The sequence below is a fragment of the Carassius gibelio genome, chromosome A5, assembly GCF_023724105.1.
Source record: "Carassius gibelio isolate Cgi1373 ecotype wild population from Czech Republic chromosome A5, carGib1.2-hapl.c, whole genome shotgun sequence".
Classification (NCBI taxonomy): domain Eukaryota; kingdom Metazoa; phylum Chordata; class Actinopteri; order Cypriniformes; family Cyprinidae; genus Carassius; species Carassius gibelio.
Window position 1 is genome coordinate 31,766,197 of NC_068375.1, and position 22,856 is coordinate 31,789,052.

General features: G+C 37.9%; 1 protein-coding gene across 2 annotated transcripts in view; it reads right to left on the reverse strand.

Moving 5' to 3' along the window:
* Positions 1 to 954: 954 nt before the first annotated feature.
* The window catches only part of LOC128012920 (protein phosphatase Slingshot homolog 1), a 33,637-nt gene continuing 11,735 nt past the window's right edge, over positions 955 to 22,856 (reverse strand). The window contains exons 1-14 of one of the 2 annotated variants that reach the window (XM_052595521.1): positions 19,209 to 20,625; positions 14,049 to 14,149; positions 10,688 to 10,752; positions 10,186 to 10,307; positions 10,007 to 10,075; positions 9,693 to 9,758; positions 8,089 to 8,283; positions 7,567 to 7,660; positions 7,203 to 7,331; positions 7,070 to 7,116; positions 6,608 to 6,754; positions 6,315 to 6,515; positions 5,399 to 6,077; positions 955 to 5,315 (exon numbers count right to left, since the gene is read on the reverse strand). In XM_052595521.1, coding sequence (XP_052451481.1) covers positions 4,227 to 5,315; positions 5,399 to 6,077; positions 6,315 to 6,515; positions 6,608 to 6,754; positions 7,070 to 7,116; positions 7,203 to 7,331; positions 7,567 to 7,660; positions 8,089 to 8,283; positions 9,693 to 9,758; positions 10,007 to 10,075; positions 10,186 to 10,307; positions 10,688 to 10,752; positions 14,049 to 14,149; positions 19,209 to 19,306 — 3,102 coding nt within the window. In that variant the 5' untranslated portion in view covers positions 19,307 to 20,625 and the 3' untranslated portion in view covers positions 955 to 4,226. Of the gene's footprint in view, positions 5,316 to 5,398; positions 6,078 to 6,314; positions 6,516 to 6,607; positions 6,755 to 7,069; positions 7,117 to 7,202; positions 7,332 to 7,566; positions 7,661 to 8,088; positions 8,284 to 9,692; positions 9,759 to 10,006; positions 10,076 to 10,185; positions 10,308 to 10,687; positions 10,753 to 14,048; positions 14,150 to 19,208; positions 20,626 to 22,856 lie in introns of those variants that run through there. The other variant, XM_052595511.1, reaches the window with a different exon arrangement.

Genomic DNA, 22,856 nt, shown 5'->3' on the forward strand with positions numbered 1-22,856 from the left:
AGGCTGAGTAAATGACAAGTTCTTCTGGTGAACTGTGCCTAATAAAGCATCTGTCTAAATAGTATTAATAACACATCTGTCCCAGTCGGAAGGCCTTCAGAATATTATTAAAGCAAAGACCTGTATTAACACAGCAGTTTTACTGAACTCTTATCTGTATGATATATATCATATAACAGTTCATTTGTTGATAGAGCACTTCGTTATTTTCAGTTCGATGTCTATAAAAATCACTCCCTCTGTATTCACTTTGGTGATTTTTACTTACAGGTTAAAATACTCTGGGACTCTTTTGATAAAAATCAGTACTCATTCAACCAAGGGTGCAATGACACAAAGTAGTAGTGAGACTGTCTTGGGGCTCTTTGCTTCTCTTTAAAATAGCAATAACCATAAATACATCTACAGTTATTGACTAAAAGTTTGCCTGAAAAGAAGCTGCAAAAACAAAGAAACTAAGACAAATCTCCCGGTTTTGCGACTGGTTCTCATGTCAGCGATCAGAACAGGATGCTCTCTCTCATTCCCTCTCAGATAATAATTAAGAAGAAATGACACACATAAATATAGTATGAAGTCAGTAATATTGTTTTTTGAAATAATTAATACTCTTATTCAGCAAGGATGCTTTGAAAAAAGGACATTTATAATGTAAATGTATATTAATATGCTAATATGAATATATTTTTTGTGCAAAAATACTAATAAGAAATGTTTCTTAAGTGCCGTATCAACATATTTTGTTGTCTATCCTACAGCAAAACCTCTGACGTCACGCGTGCAGGGAGGTTTAGCCTAGTTGCATAACTGCACAGCCGTGCCAGAATATACGGACAGAGCACAGATGGCACCCTATGATGTAAGAATACTATACCAAAAAGCCCTTAACCAATCAAAAACCGAGTACTTTAAATACTTTGCCAGTAAATGCAGCAAACATGACAAGGAAAAAACTTAGTTTGAAAGAAAACGTTTATTCCCATAATAAACACATACAGTAGTACATCATCTCAACAAAATGTACAAAGTGCAATATGCATTGAAACTACAGCAAATCTGCAGTACAAAGGACAACATTACTGCATACTTAATAGCGATTACAATAATGAATGAATGAGGAGCAAACCCTCCCTATTTTGTGAGCGTTGCAATTTGACAGCATTGCCAATTCACAAAAAAGAGGCTCAATATCCAACTAGAGGAAAGTCATGGATGATTTGGGAGCAGACCAGTGTAACATTTAAAAAAATTCTACTATCACGATCTCTCCCAGGCAAATAGCTTGGATCTACAGCAATTATTTCAATATTGTTCCTTAATGCAAACCTTTGGTTATCACTTCATACTTGAATAGCATAAAATCTTTCCTCGCTCCCCTGGTAAAGGAAAACCCTCTAAAACTTGGCAACTCTAACAGCTTTTATGAGTTTGCAATGTCTTTTTTCGTTAATTAAAAAGAAATAATGCCAAGTATCAATGACACATTTCTATTTTCTCTATTACAACAAGAAAATGTCTGCCAGCTTCAAAATATGCCCATGTAACCCAATGGCCTCTGCCTTAACTGGCAACATTATCAAATGGGAGTCACCACAGAACACTGCCTCTAGTGCTTCTGGGTAAGGCACTTGATGTTGATGACACAAGACAATGCATGCAACCAATTACATTTACTGTAATCTGTAATCTCTGATTTAGATTTGACTTCAATATGGCATCAGACACAAAATGGCAAAGACTTCAGCGAGAGGAGAAGGGTTTGGGGCACATTTAAGAAGGATGCAAGTTATTTCTTATCTCAGTTTTAATATTCAGGACACAGAAGGAAGATTAAATAGTGTTGATATGCTCATTCAATCAACCAAAATCATTCAGGCCACCATCTACTAAAGGATAGGGGAACTGATTCAAGTTGACTTATAGATGCAAGTACCATGAACTCCCAGAAATTCTGTTATATGACCAACATACATAATTAAATACAGTGTATTGCTGTGTGTGTGTGTAGAGGTGGAGACCGTGTGTATACTTTGAGCCTGCTCATGTTTTTAACATTAAAGATCACACGTTCTCTGAAAGGGTAGTGTGTTCAAAATAGTTCACAGTAATGGTGTAGCCGCTGTGCAAGGCAACGCTCAATCGCAAACACTCGCAAACTTCACATTTCCGTTGTTCAAACTCAATGTGGCAGCATAGACAAGTGTACAAAATCCATTAAAAAAATATTGGAAAAGTTTGCTGCGTAATAAACCTCAAGTACTTCAACTCAAGCTTTAATTGGCCAACTGATTGGTAAATCAATGCCTACTGACTCTTGGACATAAACAAATGTCATGAAACAGCTGGATTGATGCTTTTATCATATATGCTGGATATATGTTTTTATGTGATCACATAAACTGTTATGGCAAGTGTCAAAGAAACAAACACACAAAGGAAAATCTCACTGTCAAGAACATGTCTGGGACATTTTCCAACCCGAATATCAAATAAAATCTATAAAATCAAAATTAAGAAATAATACTTGTATGTTAAAAATGATTCATTTTTTTCCCCAATTGATTTTCAACTTGAATAATGTCACATCTTTTTACTATATTGGAAAAATATATATTATTGATACTTTTCTAAATTCTAATATCGGTTGTATGGCTTTTATTTTATACCAATTTAAACACTTTTGTATTATTGTACTACAGTATTTTTATAGCACTGCATTCATCAGGATCTAAAATGAATCATTGTGAGTAATGGGAATTAAAAAAAAAAAATAGAAGTAAAAGATTTTTTTAAATGGTAATGATAATAAAAATATAACTCCAGTTCCTAAATACAAAATATAATTTCTTATTTCTTTCTTTTGATTCAGGGGCAAAATGTAACCTGGACATGCTTTTTATGAGACTTTCCCATACAGATACACACACTCTTGAGGTGAACAACTGTTGAAACCATGCCACATCTTTGACTTGAAAAGTGTTGTCTCATCTTGCTTTAGAGCATTCTTCAGTTCTGCTTCTGTATAGATTTGGTACAAAAAGCCAATGCTGTCAGTTTTCCATAATGAAATCAAAGTAAGTACAAACAGGACAACAAGTTAGAACAGTAGAGCCATAAAATGTAACAACTAACAGTCGTTCATTACCTGGGTAAATGACTGATTTATATCCCATTTGGAAACATAAAGCAGCTGCTCTGCTAGAGAAACTACAGTGGAGGAGCTCCCGTTGAGATCAAATCTTTACAAGTACATGTATGTGCTTTTAAAGACTGTAACAGTAATAGTAACCCAAACATTACCCAAACGCCCTACTGCTATTTTGACAGCAAGATGGACAGTCACATTCATAAGAATAGAAACTGCATGTATGAACATTTCAGTGGAAGGAGTACGGCAGCTTGAAGTCGCCTCTGATTTTCTTTATCCTTCAAAATGATTGTCCTAATCAGCCTCATGAAGTATCCGAAAGAAGAATCCCAAACAGATCACCTCTTTCCCAATGAGTGTCCACACACTTTGCATTGTGTGCAAACACTGAGGTGCAGCCAGTCCTCCTTTTTCATTATCTGTGTGGCTTATGAACAGTACTGTATTGGTATGAGGTATTAGTTTGAAACCTGTGAGTGAATCATCAGTGCTCTGTGAATGATAAAAAAGTTGATCAGCACACAAAGAACTTTCCTAATCACTGCAAAGAGGCATTTCATTTTACCATCCAGCCAGGAAACGAGAACACAGCAGGCTGTGAGATCTGAAACCCTTTTCAAATGTGTGACCATTGTCCAAAGGAATCTGTGACTCATTCAGGGTCACAGATAATGTGATTTATGGTGCGATAAATGGTTGGGCTGATGGAAACATTACACAATAGTCTATTTTGACGCCTTCAAGTAATGGCCTCTGGGATGGCGAGTGCTTATTTTGCTTCAGAACAGCAGCGAGAAAGAGAAAACCTTGTGAACTGTTCATCAGTCAGTGCAATACACATCCATTTGGGTTCCATGCAATGAAAGCCTGTCCAGAAGATTTACCTATTCATTGAATATTACGTTTATATTCATAACAGAAAGCATTTATTTTGTAGAAGACAGTCTTCCGCTCACATTCACTCTTCTGTGAATGGCCGGTATTCTCAAGTGGCTGAAATGTTTTTAAAAGCATATAAATATAAATATTTCAGAGTAACATTGTTGCAGGACTACAGATGAAGCTGAATCTCCTGCTGTCAGCTCTTGGACTCTTCAGGTCCTGTTCCACCTTGGTTGAAGACCTCCATGTTTGTGGAGGTTGAGGAGGTGGAAGAGGGCCAAGGTCTGGCCCATTCCGGGCTGAGTGAATGCTCGGGCTCTGGGGATAAAGAGAGCATGAGAAGGGTCCCTGCATCAGAGGAGCACGCCGAGCACAAGTCTTCAGACGAGAAGGTTAGGCTGCCAAGTTTGGCGAGTGAGTTGGAGCGCTTCAGTCGAGAAGGTACAGTAAGTCCTGCAAGTCGCATCCGGGCTTCGATTTCTTGTGTACGTTGACGCACAAGGCCCGGTTTGCCATGGACACTGCGGAGGCTGTCGCTGCTGGAGCTGCGGGTGAGAGTAGAGCCATGCGGGGACGAGACTGGCGTCAAACCACCCGAGCCGAGGACCGCTAACAAGGCCTCATTCGTCAGTGGCACTGCCACTTCGGTAGCGCAATCTGCCCGTGTTCCAATGGGCCTGTTGAGAGGACCGCTTGAATCACTGGAATTGTTCATTGCATCCTCGGATTTGGCTGAACCAGCTCCCCGTTGCTCATTTGCACGTGCACGCTCCTGAAAGAGACCGGAAAGTTTTTCCAAGCGCTCTTTTCGGCGGCGAACCAGGCCGGAGCGTTGCAGCTGTACCAGAGTCTCTTGTTGTTGTGGAGGACAAGATGCCTCTGCCTTCTCCAAACCCTTTATCTCGCTTTCTTTCCTCAGTAGAGCAGAGGAACCCTGTGCATCAATCTCTTTCCGTTCAGAATCTCCTTCCCCTTTGGCTTCAAACAGTATCGTCCGGTTATCAGTTTTTTGGTCAAGAGATTTCCTTTCTGGATTCTCAATATGCCCTAAGGGCATAGCATTGGCATCAAGGCACAAATCTGAGGCAAGTTTGCCATTCTTGGCTGTCACGGACAAGTTGGCACAGGGTGGTGTCTGAATTGAGATACTGGGCACACTGCTGAGGGGTAAAGGGGCAAGGCCTTGTCTGTTAGCCTCCAACAAAGCAGTCTGAGTGGGCTTGGAAACAAATGTCGAACCAAGAGAAAGCCTCTGCTTAGCATGCTGCTTCAGATGGGCATTTTCCTGAACAAGAAAAGACAAGGAAAATCAAATGTAACGCAAATAATATGTAATGGTGCTGTGATGGAATCATGTGAGATACTCACAGTTAAGAGGTGGTTGTTGTTGTTGGAGTTCTCATTGCACAGATGGTTCGGGCTTGCGAGATCAATCGCGGTTTCATTTGACAAGTCCTCACTATCTCTCCGTCCTTTGTCATTCCCGTCTCCTCTCTTCGCTCCCTCTGCTAATGCCTCCATTTCAGCCTGCTCTTTCTGAGCCACCTCCTCATCCTCTTCTTCCACTGTGCTGAACTCCAACCGCAGACGTAGCTCCTCCAGAGGCTCCGCCCCTCGAGAACAGGTCTGAGCGGCTGCGCCCTCTCCTGAGACACTGAAGTGTGATAAAGGAAGGCCTTTGCACCCCTCAAAGGTTTCATCATCAAGAAGCGCATCTTGCTCCACATCTGCAACCTCGATGTAGACACGATCTACATCCACCAAAGGCGGTGCATGGATCGGAGTGGAAGGTTCACTGTCGAGGGCTGAGTCTGACAGGCAGTGGAAGTAATAGTGGTTGTTTTGTGGGTGGCCGGGGTCCAAATCTAAGCTAATGGGAGAGGAGTGGGCGTTAGGCTCACAGCAGACAGTGACCCTTGGGTTTGTGGGGTCTGGGGTGACATGATCCACAGTCTCGGAGTTCACACAGCAAGGGGCAGCTGCTTGCTGGCAATCAGGGTGATCGCAATCTGAATCGGGATGCCACAGACGGTTATGACGCTGCTTACTGAAAGGAAAAAGTATCGAAAGGGTTAAAAAAGGATTAAAGGGAAAGTTCACCCAAATATTCTCATTCAAATGTGGCCCAAAATTGGACCCAATTAAGTTTCATTGTATGAACTTTGGATTTTTCCACCGTAGAAATGTGTACGACTAATAATAACATCATTTTTGATTTGTGGGTGAACCTTTAACTAGAAATACACATACCAAACTACAATAAAATAGAAAATTTATCTTGTACCTGGCATCTAGTATGCCCTCATACTCCGCTAGCTGTCTCATGAAGCTAGCATTGGGACGGGTGATACTGCGCTTCTGTTTGACGAAGTTATACGCTTTTTCCAGAGACCAGCCATACTCTTTCATGGCATATGCTATTACCGTAGAGGCCGAGCGGCTTACGCCCATCTTACAGTGAACCAAGCATTTGGACTGATTCTTTCTGCAGAGTACAGAACATAAGGGTGTAAGAAGTCACACTGAAACAGTCAAGTATGTTGCTTATTTTTAAAGAGATTTCAAACAGAGCCTTACTTTGCTTTGACAATGAAGTTGTAGGTCTCGTTCCAGTGAGCAAGTAAGTCTGTGGCCTCGTCGTCATACACTCGGACATTGTGGTAGCAAAATGTTCCTGGGAAAAAGTTATCTATCTCCCTTGTAACATTTAAGATGTAACCCACCCTAAAACAGAAATGCATTTAGAGATCCCATAAATTACATCTGGACAACAATAGAAAACCATATGCATGCAAGTTTATTCTTATTCCTAACATAAGGTACTAAAAATACACCATGTTTCTTGCTGTTAAAAAAACGGCTTTGAAGGATTTACTTTATCTGAAAAATGAGAAAATGTTGCCCTTTAAGAAGTGATACTATTCACACTTTCACATTTACCTAACATTAACCCATTTAAAGAAGGAGAATATTTAGGGAAACAACAGCATGGGAAGAAAAGAGGTTGTGGATGTCGGTAAAGGTAGGGGTAAAACTCACCCAGTTTCCTGAAGCTCCTCTATATTTGAAGCATTCCATTCAGAACCCTGAAAGATAAACAATACAAATCACTGACTTCTTAGGTAAATTGGCATCTACTGCCACATATCTGACAAACACTGGCAGCACTAACCAGATAGAGATGGTCAAAGATGAGCGTAGCTTTGTCCATCTGACCAAGAATAAGCAGCATCTCATTGTCAATGAACTCTTTGTACTCTTTCAGGTTGCAGTTCATCTGTTGCTCCAGCTCACTACGAATCTAAAGAAAAATACACATCATTATGGACTTAATCTCATCAAATGTTCTGTTTTAAAGCCTGTTCACACCTATTATTAAGATCCATCTCAGACAATCTGATCACAAGAGTTCAGCCGAGACACATTTCAGGGTCCTGGGTCTCCTGTGACCACTTATGATCAGATTTTGAAGAGGAGGGTCTGTGTAAGTGTGTGTTGATAACACTTTTTTTGCATTTTCTACATTTCATGCTGACCTCTTTGGATGTGACATTTTCAAGGTCCTGGCACATCATGATACTCCTGAGTTTAGCTTTGATTAAACACTCTGTTCTTTCTCTCTCTGTTGGCCTGAGGAACAGAAACATAACACAACCTATATCAAGGGTTCAAGAAAGAGCATCATTTAAAGGTGAAGGGAACAATTTTATTTATTTACTTTATTATTATTATTCATAAATTCAAAATTACATTTATAAAATAAATGTATTCTGTTTCATTATAGCTCTACCATTCTTTTCTCCAGATAAAAAAAGTATATATATATATATATATATATATATATATATATATATATATATATATATATATAGCATGTATGATCATGCATTGATCTGCATTTTTAAACAGATCAAATATTAGATTAAACTGCGACAACATGAAACAAATATATTTGACTTTTGCGCATTTTTAAAAATAAAAAATCCCTTCCAAAAAACCTAATCAAAATCTGCTGGTGGGTTTCACAAGTGCCAAGGACTTTCAGGGTTTGCACTCACTTATTAACAAAGACTGCAGGAGAGTCGGGTCGCAATGTTTCCAGGTCCTGCATGGCGTTCCACTCGTTGATGCAGCTCTGTTCAGAGCTGATACAGCTCTCATAGTACCCCATCCATGTGAGCGCCATGCCTCCGGGGAAATAGTTGTACCTTCGTGACACCTCACATGCCTTGTGTAAAATCTGCAGTGCTGACCTAAAGGGAAAGCAGGTTAAAGGTGAGCCGGAAGGAGTCAACTGTACCGATTTGTCTCAGTAATGAGTTTAAATGATCATGATGTGATCTTAAAATAGATCAAACTGTATCTCAATCTGAGTGAAGAAAACTGGCATCGGTCAGTCACATTATCACTTTAAACATGGTTTATATGAAATACTATCTTGTGATGTGATATTCATTCTATCATGTTGTAGCCACAGTACTTTTTTGAAAGAGTCCCCAGATGGCAGTGTGGAGCTTTATTATATTTAAGGATGTCAAATTCCCAAAGCACCTGTGACAATCTGAAAAACAGTACCCTTACATCATCTTCAACCCCCTGAGAAACTGTTTTTTTTTTTCTTATTGAGTAACAAACAAGAGCACAAATTCACCCAGCCAAGTACACAAAGACTCTTGTTGGAAAAGAATATTTAAAGGGATACTCCACCCCAATATGAACTTTTAGTCATTAATCACTTACCCCCATGTCGTTCTAAACATGTAAAATCTTTGTTCGTTTTTTGGTTACACAATTTAAGATTTTTTGGATGAAAACCGGAAGCTTGTGACTGTCCTATTGACTGGCAAGTAAATTACACTGTCAAGGTTAACAAAAGTATGAAAGACATTGTCAGAATAGTCCATCTGCCATCAGTGGTTAAACCACAACGTTATGAAGTGACAAGAATATTTTTTGTACGCAAAAAATAAATAAATAACAAATGTATTCAATAAATCGTCTTCTCTGTCTCTCTCCGCATTTCTATGTCAGCCGCGCTGCATGGATGCGCTATTTTCATTCAAATCAACGTATAAATAAACACAGAAAATGAATCGCGGCTGACACAGAAGTGCGTATGTAGTTTCTGTTCAGCGGATGTTCTCCAAAATGGTGCTACACGGAGGAGACAAATTGTTGAATAAAGTTGTTATTTTTGTTTTATCCGCATACAAATAGCATTCTTGTCACTTCATAACATTACGGTTGAACCACTGACGGCAGATGGACTATTCTGACGATGTCTTTCATACTTTTCTGGACCTTGACAGTGTAATTTACTAGGCAGTCAACAGGACAGTCACAAGCTTCCGGTTTTCAATAATTAAAAAAATTTCATTAACCATTTCACTTGTCACTTGATTGGGAAAGATGACTATAGGATTTATCATAACATGAAATACTGTTAAAATAGCAATTTAGAAGCTTTAGAAGGTTACTCACTTAAATTATCACATCAATCATTTAAAAACAGATTTTACAAGTAAAACTACAAAAAGGTGACCCAAGAATATCCAATACAGGACATGAAAACAATTAATTCTATATATCAGCATTTCCACTACAAACTGAAATGTGAGTTTAAATTGCTGTAGTTCATTATTTATTGATGCTATTTTCTCACCACATGGCCTGGACTGACACTGGCTTGAAGATGTGTGTGTGCCCGGCAGTAGTCACACTGAAGCCCCTGGAGACGTGGAAAGAGGTTAAATAAGGCCATCATACTTCCTTACAATAGAACTACCTCTAAATAAAAAAATAAAAAAAAAATACTTTAATATTATATTGTATAATATTTTCATTGTCTTTATTTTCACTTGAATTTTAGCATGGTTTATAATCCAAGTTATCTACATCAGTGCATCAAAATTTAAAGTGTCATCAGAGCAGCAGCAGCAGCACTTCCTCTCCATTCCCAGAGGGGGCAGTACTCACCCATCACCATCTAAATGAATCTTGGTGTCACTCCACAGTGGCAGCACCATCCCAATAGAGCAGTTCTTACTGTAAATGAAAGAAAAACTCCCTTATTGTACTTAATGTAATGACCCTGCGGGAGGTAAAAAAAATAAATAAATAATAACCTTACACTCTGTATTTGATTGGTAAGTCACCTGTCTTTGTTGCTGAAGTCCATGCCCAGCAAGATGTTTTCCTCCGTGTCTTGGCGGCCATTTGTGTAGACTACCACCATGTACCGCACACGGTCTGACCACACGCTCTCTAATCGCACCGCCTGCGGATTACAGTTGATTTGACATTTTTTATAACCGATGATGTCACCAGTGCTCTCAAATCATACATTTTTGTCCCAACAGGTCATAGATTGCTTCAAAATTCTTTTGTTGTGTAGGGATTGGAATTTCATGAGGATTAGTGAATAGAGACAGAATGTTCTTTTTGACGATAAATGCAACAACATATGCAGTAATCGAAACATCATTGCTGATTGACACTTCACCTTCTGAAATAGCAGGTATGGCATTTTAACATACCTTAATAGAAAAGAAAACATCCTTCAGGCAACACTTTGACAATAAAACCCATTCAGCCTGATTGCATATAACTTACTGCCAAAATGTTAGTCACCGACATTGACAATGTGTTTTCTCTCACCAATTTGATGCGGTCTTCAGAGCGAAGAATGTTGATCATCACCTGCAGATGCTGAGGTAAGTCACCTGTTGAGTGAAACCATCATTACAATCCAAACAAAACCATGACGACTGCTTTGTTCACATTGACACCAGCGGCGTCTCAAACCCTTAACGAAAATTTACTGAAGAAAAACAACCATAAAAGTAAACAAGATAGCTAACGGTGATGTCATACGGATGAATGTAAAAGTCAAGGTTTATAGGAGAAGCTGAGCCAAGAAGAATGCCTGATGAGTGATTCAAATCAGTCCTGAAATGTTGGGTGGGATGACAACAGTATGCTTTTAATTACCGTTTTTATAGTACTGCTGATTTTACGATATTCCAGAGAACAAAGTGTACAAATACACAGAGGTGATGTGGAAAGATATGAAAAAGGAGTTGTTTCTTATGTTTACATATCTCAGATAATCCCATTTGATTAAACGATAAAGCTTGACATGAATAAGCGACTTTCGGCTGCATTGTGATTAGGTGTGTGCAAATAATTTTTACCCTCTGTGCAAAAGATGTCAATAATTATAAATCTGACAGTCTGACAGTTGTCTTAATCTAGCCACTCCCCTTTTGTTGCAAATCAATAAATGAAACCAAGTCTTAGATACAAAAGATCTGTTTCATTTCATTTCATTCTCCTGCTTAACATAGACAGACTAACTCCTCTGACCTCTGTCTGTGGTTCATTCCTACACAAACAAAGCTCCTCCACCTCTTGTAAGTTTTGGCAGAATCCATGAAGCTATCATGTCACTGGTGTAGGACGTGTGGGAGGCCAATCAAAGTGTCAAAAACGTGAAAACCATATAAACTCAAAGCTTAAGAGCCAAAGCCTGTCATGTACACTCAACAAGACAGATGACGTAGTCTGTGGTTTATTGGCTGCTTTGCATTCGGGACATAAAAGAAAAAAAACAGGGTATGTTTTCTCCTCCAACAAAACAAGCCCCTTTGTCTTCTCAGTCTCAATGCAAAGCATTTACATAACTTTTCATGCTTATCTGATAAAAACAGATCTGTAAGAGAACAGCTAAGGCAGTGCAGGATCTCGGAGCACAGCTTTGATCAGAGCTATATATCATTATAGTTCCCAATTCACTGTAAGTGCCTGGAAAAGAGTGACCAGTACACCATTTACCCACACACACAAAAAGTTTTTTGCTTTACTGAAAAAGCATTCAAGTTTGGAACAACATGAGGATGAGTAAGTTAGTACAGAATTTGCATTTCTGGATGAGTTATTAGTTTAATGATTATTCTAAATGACTGGGCACAGTTTGACACACAGTTTTCTCCACCAGTTATGATTTTGGCAGCGATTCATCATATAATTTCAGGAGTTTTGTCATGATGTCCTGGCGACTTACTGAAATAGGATTCGGTTAAATCCAAAGTATTCTAGACCTTAGTCTTAAACAAATCTTCTCACAACAATAATTTAAATATAAGTTCAAACAAACACAATTTTATCTCTTTTTAAAATTGCAAATAATTTTAAACATTTAAACCAAATCAGCATTTTAAAATAATCTCTGAAGGACCATGTGACCTGGACGCAGAAAATTCAGCTTTGCCATCATAGAAAAAAATTTACATTTTAAAATAGACTATATTAATTAAGAAAATAATTATTTAAAATTGTACTCTAGTAACATTTATAACACAATATTACTTTTTTTTTTACTGTACCTTACCTTGATGAGTTTAAAAGACTTCCATCTAAAAAATAAAATGCTTGTGCCGACCTCGATCTTCTGAAAGGTAGTGTTGATACGTACATTGAACGCATCTCAAAAGATAAAAAGAAAATGCAATTCCTCATGATATGACATTTTTCATTGCCTTTTAACTGAACTTTTCCTTTATCTCAATACTTCACTCAAAAAGACAAGCAGTACAGGTGCGAATCCACTTGCAAATAATTATGGTGTATCTTGCTTTAGGAAGTTGGACAGTGTTTAATAAATCACCACTGATACTATTTTTGACTTGTCTGGCTGCCGGCACTATGGGAATGCAAATAGAGGTGACTGATGACGTCAAAAAAAACAACAACAACAACACCACCACTAACACTAACAGGATCAAAAATAAGATAGAAATCTATGTCATCCACATCTAAAAGCAAGGACATTTAAAGATGTCAGCATAGAGAGTAGATATTTTAGAGCTTAATTTACATTCAAAATGAGCACCAAGGATTGTAGCAAGAAATGTAAGAAGGCCTTATTGAGGAAAAAAGCTGAGCTGTTCTCCCTGTAAGAGAACATTTTGTACCTAGACTGTTACAGAGGAAGAGAAACCCTACACTGTCTAGTCTAACACAGACTTTCGCAGTGAAAACCGCTGACCTCTCCGCCTTTTAGTGCTGTGATGCAATTGTACTTTTTTCAAATCATCTAATTCTTGTAATCTAATTCCAGATCTTCTAGTTTGTCTGCATAAGTCACTACTAGGAAGTCTTTGTCTTGTTCCTCTTGTGACTGATGGGCAGTTGAGTTATTATTCGAACAATTTACAAAAAGCTTATGACTCAAGCGAAGCTCCAACCCCTATGTGCCCTGAGGTCAGACTGGATGTAAACACAAAACCTGCAACAGCTCACTTGTGATTAGCACTACTGATGCATTCAAACCAGTCAAATCGAAACTTCACGTCCCAAAAAGAAGTCAGGTGACAGTATAATATTAGCCAACTGACAAAACAGATGCTTGATAATATCAGGGGTTATTACACATAATAAACCATAAAATATTATATTTACATAAAAAAAACAATAAGGGCAAAAAGAGTATTTTCTGAACAAACAGGAAAACTTAACTCTGTATTAACAAAGCTGCATCATAAACCTCATAAAACCACCAGAAAGCACATAAAACAAAGAGATATTCCATGTGCCGGTCTATAAGAAGTGATGTTCTCACAGCGCCAATGTGCTGAGCTAAATTGCTAATCTGGGTAATCCACACACACACACACACACACACACGTCTGGGACACGCTTAGCCAGCAGAGAGTCTGTCCATCAGCCGGACAGCATCTGCTGCCGAATTTCTGAATTTCTCACTCATGACAGACGCAGCATGCAGTAAAGTCTTTCTTAAAAAATTACTGTAGTAACCATAATTTTCACTAAAACACCATAACCACAACAGTTATTGTCATTAATCTAAAACTGCAACAACACATCTGAAGTACAGTAAACAAAGGATCGAGGTCCACTTAAAATTCAAGTATACTTGCTGACGTTTTCAGGAAACACAAACGTGTGATGTGAGGAGATGGATTTCCTAGAAACCCCTCAAGTGTAAGCATGGACTCACCTGCATGTTTGTGGTGAGGATGACCTCTCTGAACCTGCGGACAACTGCCCTGCTGCAAAAACAGAGCAGCCCCCTTGACCATCAAGAAGCTCTCGCTTAGACTGTAAAAGACAGAGCGAAAGAAAGGGTAGTGAGGTGATAGGGTAGAATGATAGGGTTTCTGATAAATATACAGTAAATGGATGTGTGTCCGTTTTATATCTTTAAATCTCTGGGGTTGAAATTTGCAAGTCATACAGCCCATCTCACCATCATTCACCTGTGTACTCGTGACAGGTGCTTTAGGTGTGTGGTTTCAGGTGTGGCAGTAATTAGCCTCACATGCAGTTAAACGCACTTACAGAAATGTGAACCACCGAGGCTCACTATTATTTTAATGCACTGTGGCACAATTAAATCACAATGGAAACTCAGTGCTGGGAAAGACAGGAGTATAGCTGGTAAGGTGAGAAATGCTCTCAATATCTTGCAGAAATTAAACTCTCACTTTATTATCAGACTGTCATAACAGGGATGGGACGGTTCACATTAATTAGACTGAACACAGTGGAGTAGTACATGACTTTAGCTGACAGTTCAACGAACTTGTGTGTGTTTTTATTTTTATGTTTTTTTTTATGCCTTTAATTTTTATAATGTTTTTTTAATTAACAAAATAGAAATAGAAATAGCTTTTGTAACATTACAAATGTCTTAGTCACATTTGATCAATTGAATGCATCTTTGCTGAATAAAAAGTATTAATTTCTTTCAATTAATTTCTCAAAACAAAGCAAACAAATACATACACATTTCATATAAATACTGTATGCAAGTAATGCCTGTATCCATAACAGTAGAGAACATGACAAAAATTTAGACTTTTTATTTGCACTTTACACCTAATTTTTGTCATAACCGAGTATGAATGGTCATAACATCAGTAACTGACAAGTACAAAACATCCTCCAAAGCCCACATGCATCTCATATATATATGTCAATGACTTGTCAGACAACTAGCTGTTGACTGTGGCTCCATTCATGCAGCACACATCAAGTCAACTCGCTCTCTAAATCACTCTCACTCTCCTGAATATTTAAAGCAGTCACATCAGTTAAACAATGAAGTTGTCACTCTCTTTTATAAGAGAACTGTTTTTCAACTGAACTGTGATTAGGACTGTTCTGCTAGGACTGTATGCAATCTTTAACGCTGGCCAGGCAGACAGACAGATAGCATGCAAGCGTACAATCAAGAAGATCATGGGTAAGCTATTTCGGAGTGGCTCCTCCAAACCTTCATGGTCTAGGCAAGCAAAATAGTTTGGGGTAACATTGTGTTCTCGGCCTACAGTGGCTGTGTCCCTTTGCTGACTCAGCCCTCTCATTTTCCTGACTGGACAACCATCACATGATAAGCAACCGGCAACAAAACTCACATTGTATCCTGACCCCCCACCTCACCCTTCTCTTTATTTCTCTCCTACTTCCTCCTCCTCCCTTTCTCTTATTCCCCTCTTCAACTTTCTCACCCTCCCTCCAAAGGCCTCAAGGGTGTCCGCAGATCACAGAGGCTTTTGTTTCCCTCCTCCTCTCTTTTGTTTCTGCTGCGTTCTCTCTCTGTCCGCCCCTCTGAGTGAGTTATGTGAAGGTTGGAAGCAGCTCAGCACCATTGGACTGATGGATTGAGTCATGACAGAGACAGACAGCTGAAAATTACGATACACAAGCCCTGAGCTGAATACATTCATCTCCAGGAGTGTAATTATGATGTGAGTAAGAGTTTTGAGGAGAAACCGCTCTAAACTTTCTCTGTCCACGTTTCACTTGTATGATTAGAGTCAGACACAGATGGATACATGGTACCTATGATGAACAGCCCTTTGGTAGGAAATCTGGATTGAAAAATTCACCACAAATGTAAAGTTGTCAACTTTCTTTCCTGACGAATATAAAGGTTTTTGTGAAAAATTAAAAAATTGTCCAAAAGTATAAAGTAAAAACATGTAAAAGTTACTTCAGCATGTATGAATTTATTTTTTACATGTTTTAACATTGCATGATATGTAATTTAACTGTAAAATAATGTAAAATTTGTGGGTTTTAGATTTATACAATTCTTTGCATGATACAAAAGATAATATTATTTCATTTACATAATTTTGTTTTTTAATTTTTGTCATCAGTAACATACATTAGTTTTTTTTATGTATAGCTTACTTCAACACTTGGACCAAATATCCTGTTTAAATCAAGAGAAAAAAATCAATTAAAAGAAGTCAAAACAATGTATTCCACTATTTCTAGCAATTTTAATTTAAATTAAATTAAATTCATGCATTTAGCAGACGTTTTTATCCAAAGTTACTTAGAGTACATTCAGGCTAACAATTTTTACCCATCATGTGTTCCCGGGTAATCGAACCCCCAACCTTGCGCTTGCTTGCTTGCTTGCTAACACAATGCTCTAACACTTGAGCTACAGGAACACTCATTTATATGCAATAAAGTCATTAAACAGCATCATGAAAAAGATGATGCAAGTGAATCATTGAATCAATATTTTGAACATGAAATTAGTTGAACTCATCAACTCTAAGACTGTTTTTGCTACTGGAATTTAATTTAACTTTAAACTTAAATGCTCACATACTCATGAGTCACAAGACAACAACAATATGCAAATTAACAGACCTACAATGACATGCCAATTAGGGCTGCAGCTATCGATTTTTTTTGTAATCGATTAATCTAGCACTTAATCGATCGATTAATCGAGTAATCGGATAAAACGATTTGTGTGTGTTTTTGAACAATCAAAACAAATAATGCATAACAAAAATGATGTGGCTCTAAAATGAACAAGCATTTGGCTTTTATTTCTCAACAGAGGTATTTATTTCCAAGTCCAAAAGTTTGGCTCCAAAAGTTAAGTGCCAAGTTGGCATTGCCAACAATTATAAAACAATGTACAGTTAAGTGAACTTACTGTAACATGTATAACATGTATTGTAAAACTAATATGAATATAAACTTAGTTTTTTGTCTTCTTAATACACAACATTACAAAAAAAGGATTGCACCTTCTGCAAATTTAGTTTAGTTAACCTGAGAACAAAAAATGAATATAAAATATCAAGCCAAACAGGTACACAATGTATTAAATGTATAAAAAAAATTATGTAAATAAAACAATTATAAACAATTATAAATAATAAGCTGTAATCTCAAAACAAACATCAAAATGTACGTGTGTGTGTGTGTGTGTGAAGGGGTTCTTTTTTAGGCTATACTCTCTTGCAATTGAACGTGATAGTTACGTTTACTACTTTAAAACGTCATCAAAGTTAAACATCATATCTAGTCAAACCGCATCACGACATCGCTACAAATGCAGTATGGGATTAAAATCAGCGAACATCAATAGGCTTAGACTACGTTAATTTACCTTGTTTCAGCGATGCTTGGTGAAACAGCATAGAGTGGATGTCTTCTGTTCAGATGCTGAATGATGGAAGATGTGCTGTTGTGGTATGCCAGCTCTATTTTGCAGTAGAGACACTGCACTTTGTTCTCTTCTTTATTACGTGTGTAATGATCCCACACTTTAGACAATTTCTGCCGTTTATTTATAGATCTATTCTCCGCCATCGCGCTAAGTAAATTCAAAAGGTCCGTGTGAATAAACGGTCCGTGTGACACAATCAAATCCCTGCGCCGCGCGTATAGTGCGCGTCATAGGAATTTAACGAGGCTTCGAGGCAGAGTTTTTGCCTCGAGGAATTTTTGTAATCGAGTAACTCGAGTAACTCGAGGAATCGTTTCAGCCCTAATGCCAATGCAAACTGATAGACCAATAATGACAATGGCCAGGTACAAATGCATTAAAACAGTTGTGATTCTCATTATGTTGCTTAATATTATATTGACAGCAAATCATCAAAAATATCTCCCAAATGCATTTACACACATATTTTCTCAACAACCCCTCCACACATGCATAAGCCAAAAATACTTTCCATATCACAGCAGAGTACAGTATCAAACACAAAAACACATGCAGGCCTAACAAACTCACATTAGTGTTAGTATATTCATGTGAAGGTCATGACTTATTTGGCATGGCATCATCTCAGTCTGACATATTTGTAAAATATGCAGGAATTAAGTGGTACATTGACTCTTACACTATTTAATGCACTAATTTTGTGCAAATACAAACTGCTAAATCAGACAACTAACTGCATGCCTTTCATTCAATACAACATCAACATAACTACCTCTCAGGTAACCCTGGCAATCGCTCTTACGTAAGAGCAACAAAACTGTTCAGTTTCAGTATAACAAGATTTTACAGGTCAATGCCAATCTATATGTGACCAATATAAAGAACAAACATACATGTAGGATCAAAACAGAGGCCTCAGACAAATATGAAGTATGAATGAATGCTGCCAGCTGCTCTAACTGGGTCACACATCACCTGTAGTCCAGTTTGATGTTTCTATTACTGTACTACAGTTAAGAAACTGTCCAGAAGATGGTCCACACATATGAGACCACTAATAAAAAAATAAAAAAAGTTATTGTATTTTTTATTCAAAAGTTTGGTGACAGTAGTCTAAGACGTTTTTTCCTTTTGCAATTTATGTATTTATTTTTTATAGAGTTTTGGCTGCTGAAATTATAGCCTCGTCATCACAGTTGTAAATTATACTGTAAAATATGTTAAAATAGAAAGCAGTATTTTACATTTTTAAACAAATTCACAATATTATGGCTTTTACTGTATATTTTATCAAATAAATTTAATGTTGATGAATAAAAATAAGAAACTTCTTCTTATAAACCACTCCGAAACTGTATATTATTACCATAAAGATTTGGTTGAAAAGTTAAACTGGAAATTAACAACTTTCAGAAGATGAATTAACATTTAACATAATTTCTTAGGAATTCTTAATTTTTTTTTTACAGCAGAACTTAAGCTCAAACACATCAAAATCCTAAAACATTGTTAATTTCCAGTTTAAAAAGTCAGAATCTGTTTCCAGACTTCTGGGTCTTTCTGTACAAGCAATGCATCACAATCAATCAAAGCCTTATACAGACGGCACTGCAATTTGCATCATCGCCAATTTCACTCAAGTCTACTGCACCACTTCACTGATTCACTCACATGTGGTAGATCTGCCTCTGTGTGATGAATGCATTATCCACAAAGTATGGTAGCATCTTCAGCAGAACTTCCTGACAGGAGTCTACGACCAGATGCATCCTGCTGCTGGCTGTAGGGAAAATCTCCCACACTTCGGTCAGATCTCCAGTTGCTTACGACAGAGGGAGAAAAACAGCATGCAGAGGGAGCACGTCTGCAGCCCCTACCTCGGTCTGACGCGGTCTGAGAGTGTGTGAGCAAGTTCCTACTGACACACTCCCTCCCTCTCTCTATCTCTATGTGTGTGTGTGTCAGTAAAAAGAGAGAGGAGGAAAAACCTGTTCCCTTCTCTTTGCAGTTACACAGTAAGTGATGAAGCACTGTGTGTGTGCGCGCATGAGATCTCTCCACTGAAATTAGAGCACTCCAAACAGCTCTGACACTGCTATAAGCCCAGCAGACCACAGAGATCCTGATGTCTCTTGGAGAAATAAAACAGCTAAATTCCAGCAAATCTGACAGAAATGATAAAGGGAAATGGAGGAGGAAAGCAGAACAGGTCCCAGTAGAAAATATAAATGATTGTTCTCATTCCTGAAGACAAGTTTTTCATTCGGAAAAAAATAAAATAGGCTACAGGCTACTAACAGCTGAAACAAATGTGTTGACCTTCTTAGCAAGGACTCCTCAATGTTCACGGTTCACCACACTCTAAAATGATCGGTCCCAAAATCTTACATGGGCTAAGCATGGGCAACATCGTCTGCTGCTGTCGGACAAAGCAGGGAAGACTCTTTAAAATCTCATTAGGAGCAGAGACGGGGGATGAGTGTCCTAAGTAGACTGCAGTAAGTGCAGGGACTGGCTGAATGTCTGTACTCCACTATCTGTCTGTCAACACTGCGGCTTGACTGAGAAGAACAGAGCATTGGGTCTCTCTCACACACACACACACACACACACATACACACAAATGAAGAAGCTGTACTCAGATGAAGAGGGTTGACGCTTTCTATCTGAAAGCCGACAAAACAGGATAAAGAGGAAACTGAGACACCAAGGAACAGAAACAGCCAGGGGGAATCTACAAAAAAGGGGGAGGGGTAGATATTTAAGAAGGAAGAAGGATGAACAGTAAGGAAGCTGAAGAGAACTGTCTAAAATAACTAAAAGAAGCCGAGTGAATGGGACTTACTAAAGGGCATTTGGATTTTTTACTTCCTGGATCAGCAAGATCTGTGAAACGACCAAAGAAAAACAGCAAACAAACAAAACGCTGCCAGGTTACACTCTTTAAAGGAATGTTTTGGGTTCAAAACAAGCGATATGCTGTCAATTACCACTAAAAATCACCTTGACTTGTCCCTCAGTTTATCAAAATAAGTAAAAACCATGTGTACAGTAATGAACTTGTAATAGAAGCCTACGGGGCAAGGAATTGCAAAGGGTTTCCTTTAGAAATGAGGGCACAATATTGTTTGCCATATAAGCGAATACATTGTAAAAAATATTTTTCTTAAGTATTACTCTAAATATCCTTAAATACTGGTTTAGAACTAGTAACTAATTTTCAGAGAATATATCTTAGAATTAAGCTAATTTTCATACATTTTCTAGATTTTTCGAAGCATAAATTAAACAAAAATAATTGAGGTTTATGTTTAATACAAGATGCCAATGGGGTAATAAACTGTATATCCTGTATACACCTACTGTATATTTACTGTAACACTACTTATAACTATAACTGTATAGCAAATCACAATCAAACATAGTTTTTCCTGAATTGCTGATTTTTTTCTTCGCTCAAATTAAGAGGATTTCTTGCAAAGTTTATTAAACAGTAGTTCTGTTGAGCTGAAATATCCAAATGCAACTAATAGATAACAACAGGTGGCCTTGTGGTATCTTGTGCATATGTGCTACTGTAATATATATGACAGGTGTGAGTGTGAGCCTTTAAATATATTCATGGTGTATATCCTAGAGCAATTAGCCTTACATGCTCATGCTTTGACACACTAAAAAGTCATAAAACGCATGACTACACTTACAGAGCTTCACATGTGACTCAGCATAACCATGGCAGTGGTATCAGGCAATCTCCAGAACATCTGACAGGTGTCCCAATGCAGGACGCCTGCATGTGGAGCTTTAAGCAGATCAGGCATGTGCGTGTGTGTGTGTATCGTAAGGTGGTGTTCACTGGATTATTCCAGTGTGCTGAGACTGCATTGGTCCAGAAAAACGCCACGGTCGCTTTTCTGCACACACAGGCACAAAAAGATACATAATATTTTCTGGAAGCAGATGTTACATAACATTTCAATTATATATTGCCGAGCAACGAAGGAAAAACGAGGGACAAAAAGAAGGAGGGGGCAAACAACACAATAATCTTTTCTCAGGCGTCAAAGCGAGAATGATTAATTGCATATGACGTCAGTGTTCACCAATCTATTGGCCACATGCCTGTATTTACACCGCCTTCTTATTAATCTTATGAATTGCCACATACACTGGCCTGAGTCTGAATGATGTTGAAAAAAAACTCAAGAATATATATTCATGCAATTTGCGCACTTGCAAGTAGAACATGCAAGAGCAACGTTATTGTTATTTTTAAATAATAGTTCACCCAAAAAATGAAAATCTGCTGAAATTGACTCACGTTCAGGCAATTCAAGATGTAAATGAGTTTGTTAATTCATCTGAACAGATTTGGTGAAATTTAGCATTACATTTTCTGCATTTTGATCCAATGAATGCAAACATGTGTTGTAATGTTACATTTGTTCAGATGAAAAAACAAATGGATCAACATCTTGGACGGCCTGAGGGTGAATACATTTTCTAAATTTAAAATAAAAAGGTAATGGTTTTGAATTGATTGCCATATAAAATAGGCCTACTGCTTGCTCATGGAGGTAGGTCACTTTCTATCCTGTCGGACAGTTCACATTTGTAATAGGTTGTGGTCTTTTCCCCCCAAGTTTATTATATTAAGCAGTACATCTATTCAGCGTTATATAATTTCTGTGCATATGATAATTTTAATTTTGTTCAATTATACTGAAGTAAATGGAAATACCATGTTTTGGCATCACATACATCCTGCTGAAAAAAAAAACTTAGGTTGGTTTTAAATGTTTTGATCAGTAAGGTTGGTAGCAAAGATATATATCGATGGCTGAAAGTGCACTTTAACTACACCATCCATCAAAATTAAAGGGGGGGGTGAAATGCTCGTTTTCACTCAATATCCTGTTAATCTTGAGTACCTATAGAGCAGTACTGCATCCTTCATAACTCCAAAAAGTCTTTAGTTTTATTATATTCATAAGAGAAAGATAGTCTGTACCGATTTGTCCCGGAAAAACACGAGTGCCTGGAGGCGTGACGTGTGGGCGGAGCTAAAGAATCACGAGCACCAGTAGGCTTTTGTGTTGAGCGCGTCTGGAAGCTGTGACACTGTGAGGACAAAACCAACCAAAACAAACCACGGCTAACAGTCAGATTCAGCGTATATTTATGATCCAGAATCAGATCCAGAGGCTGAAATTGAACAAGAGCAGCATCAGCAATGACGTCTCTATGTGGTATGTACTGAAACTGTATATATTTGCTAAGCGGTTTTGGAAAATGACTAAGTTCCACTTTCTTTGTCGT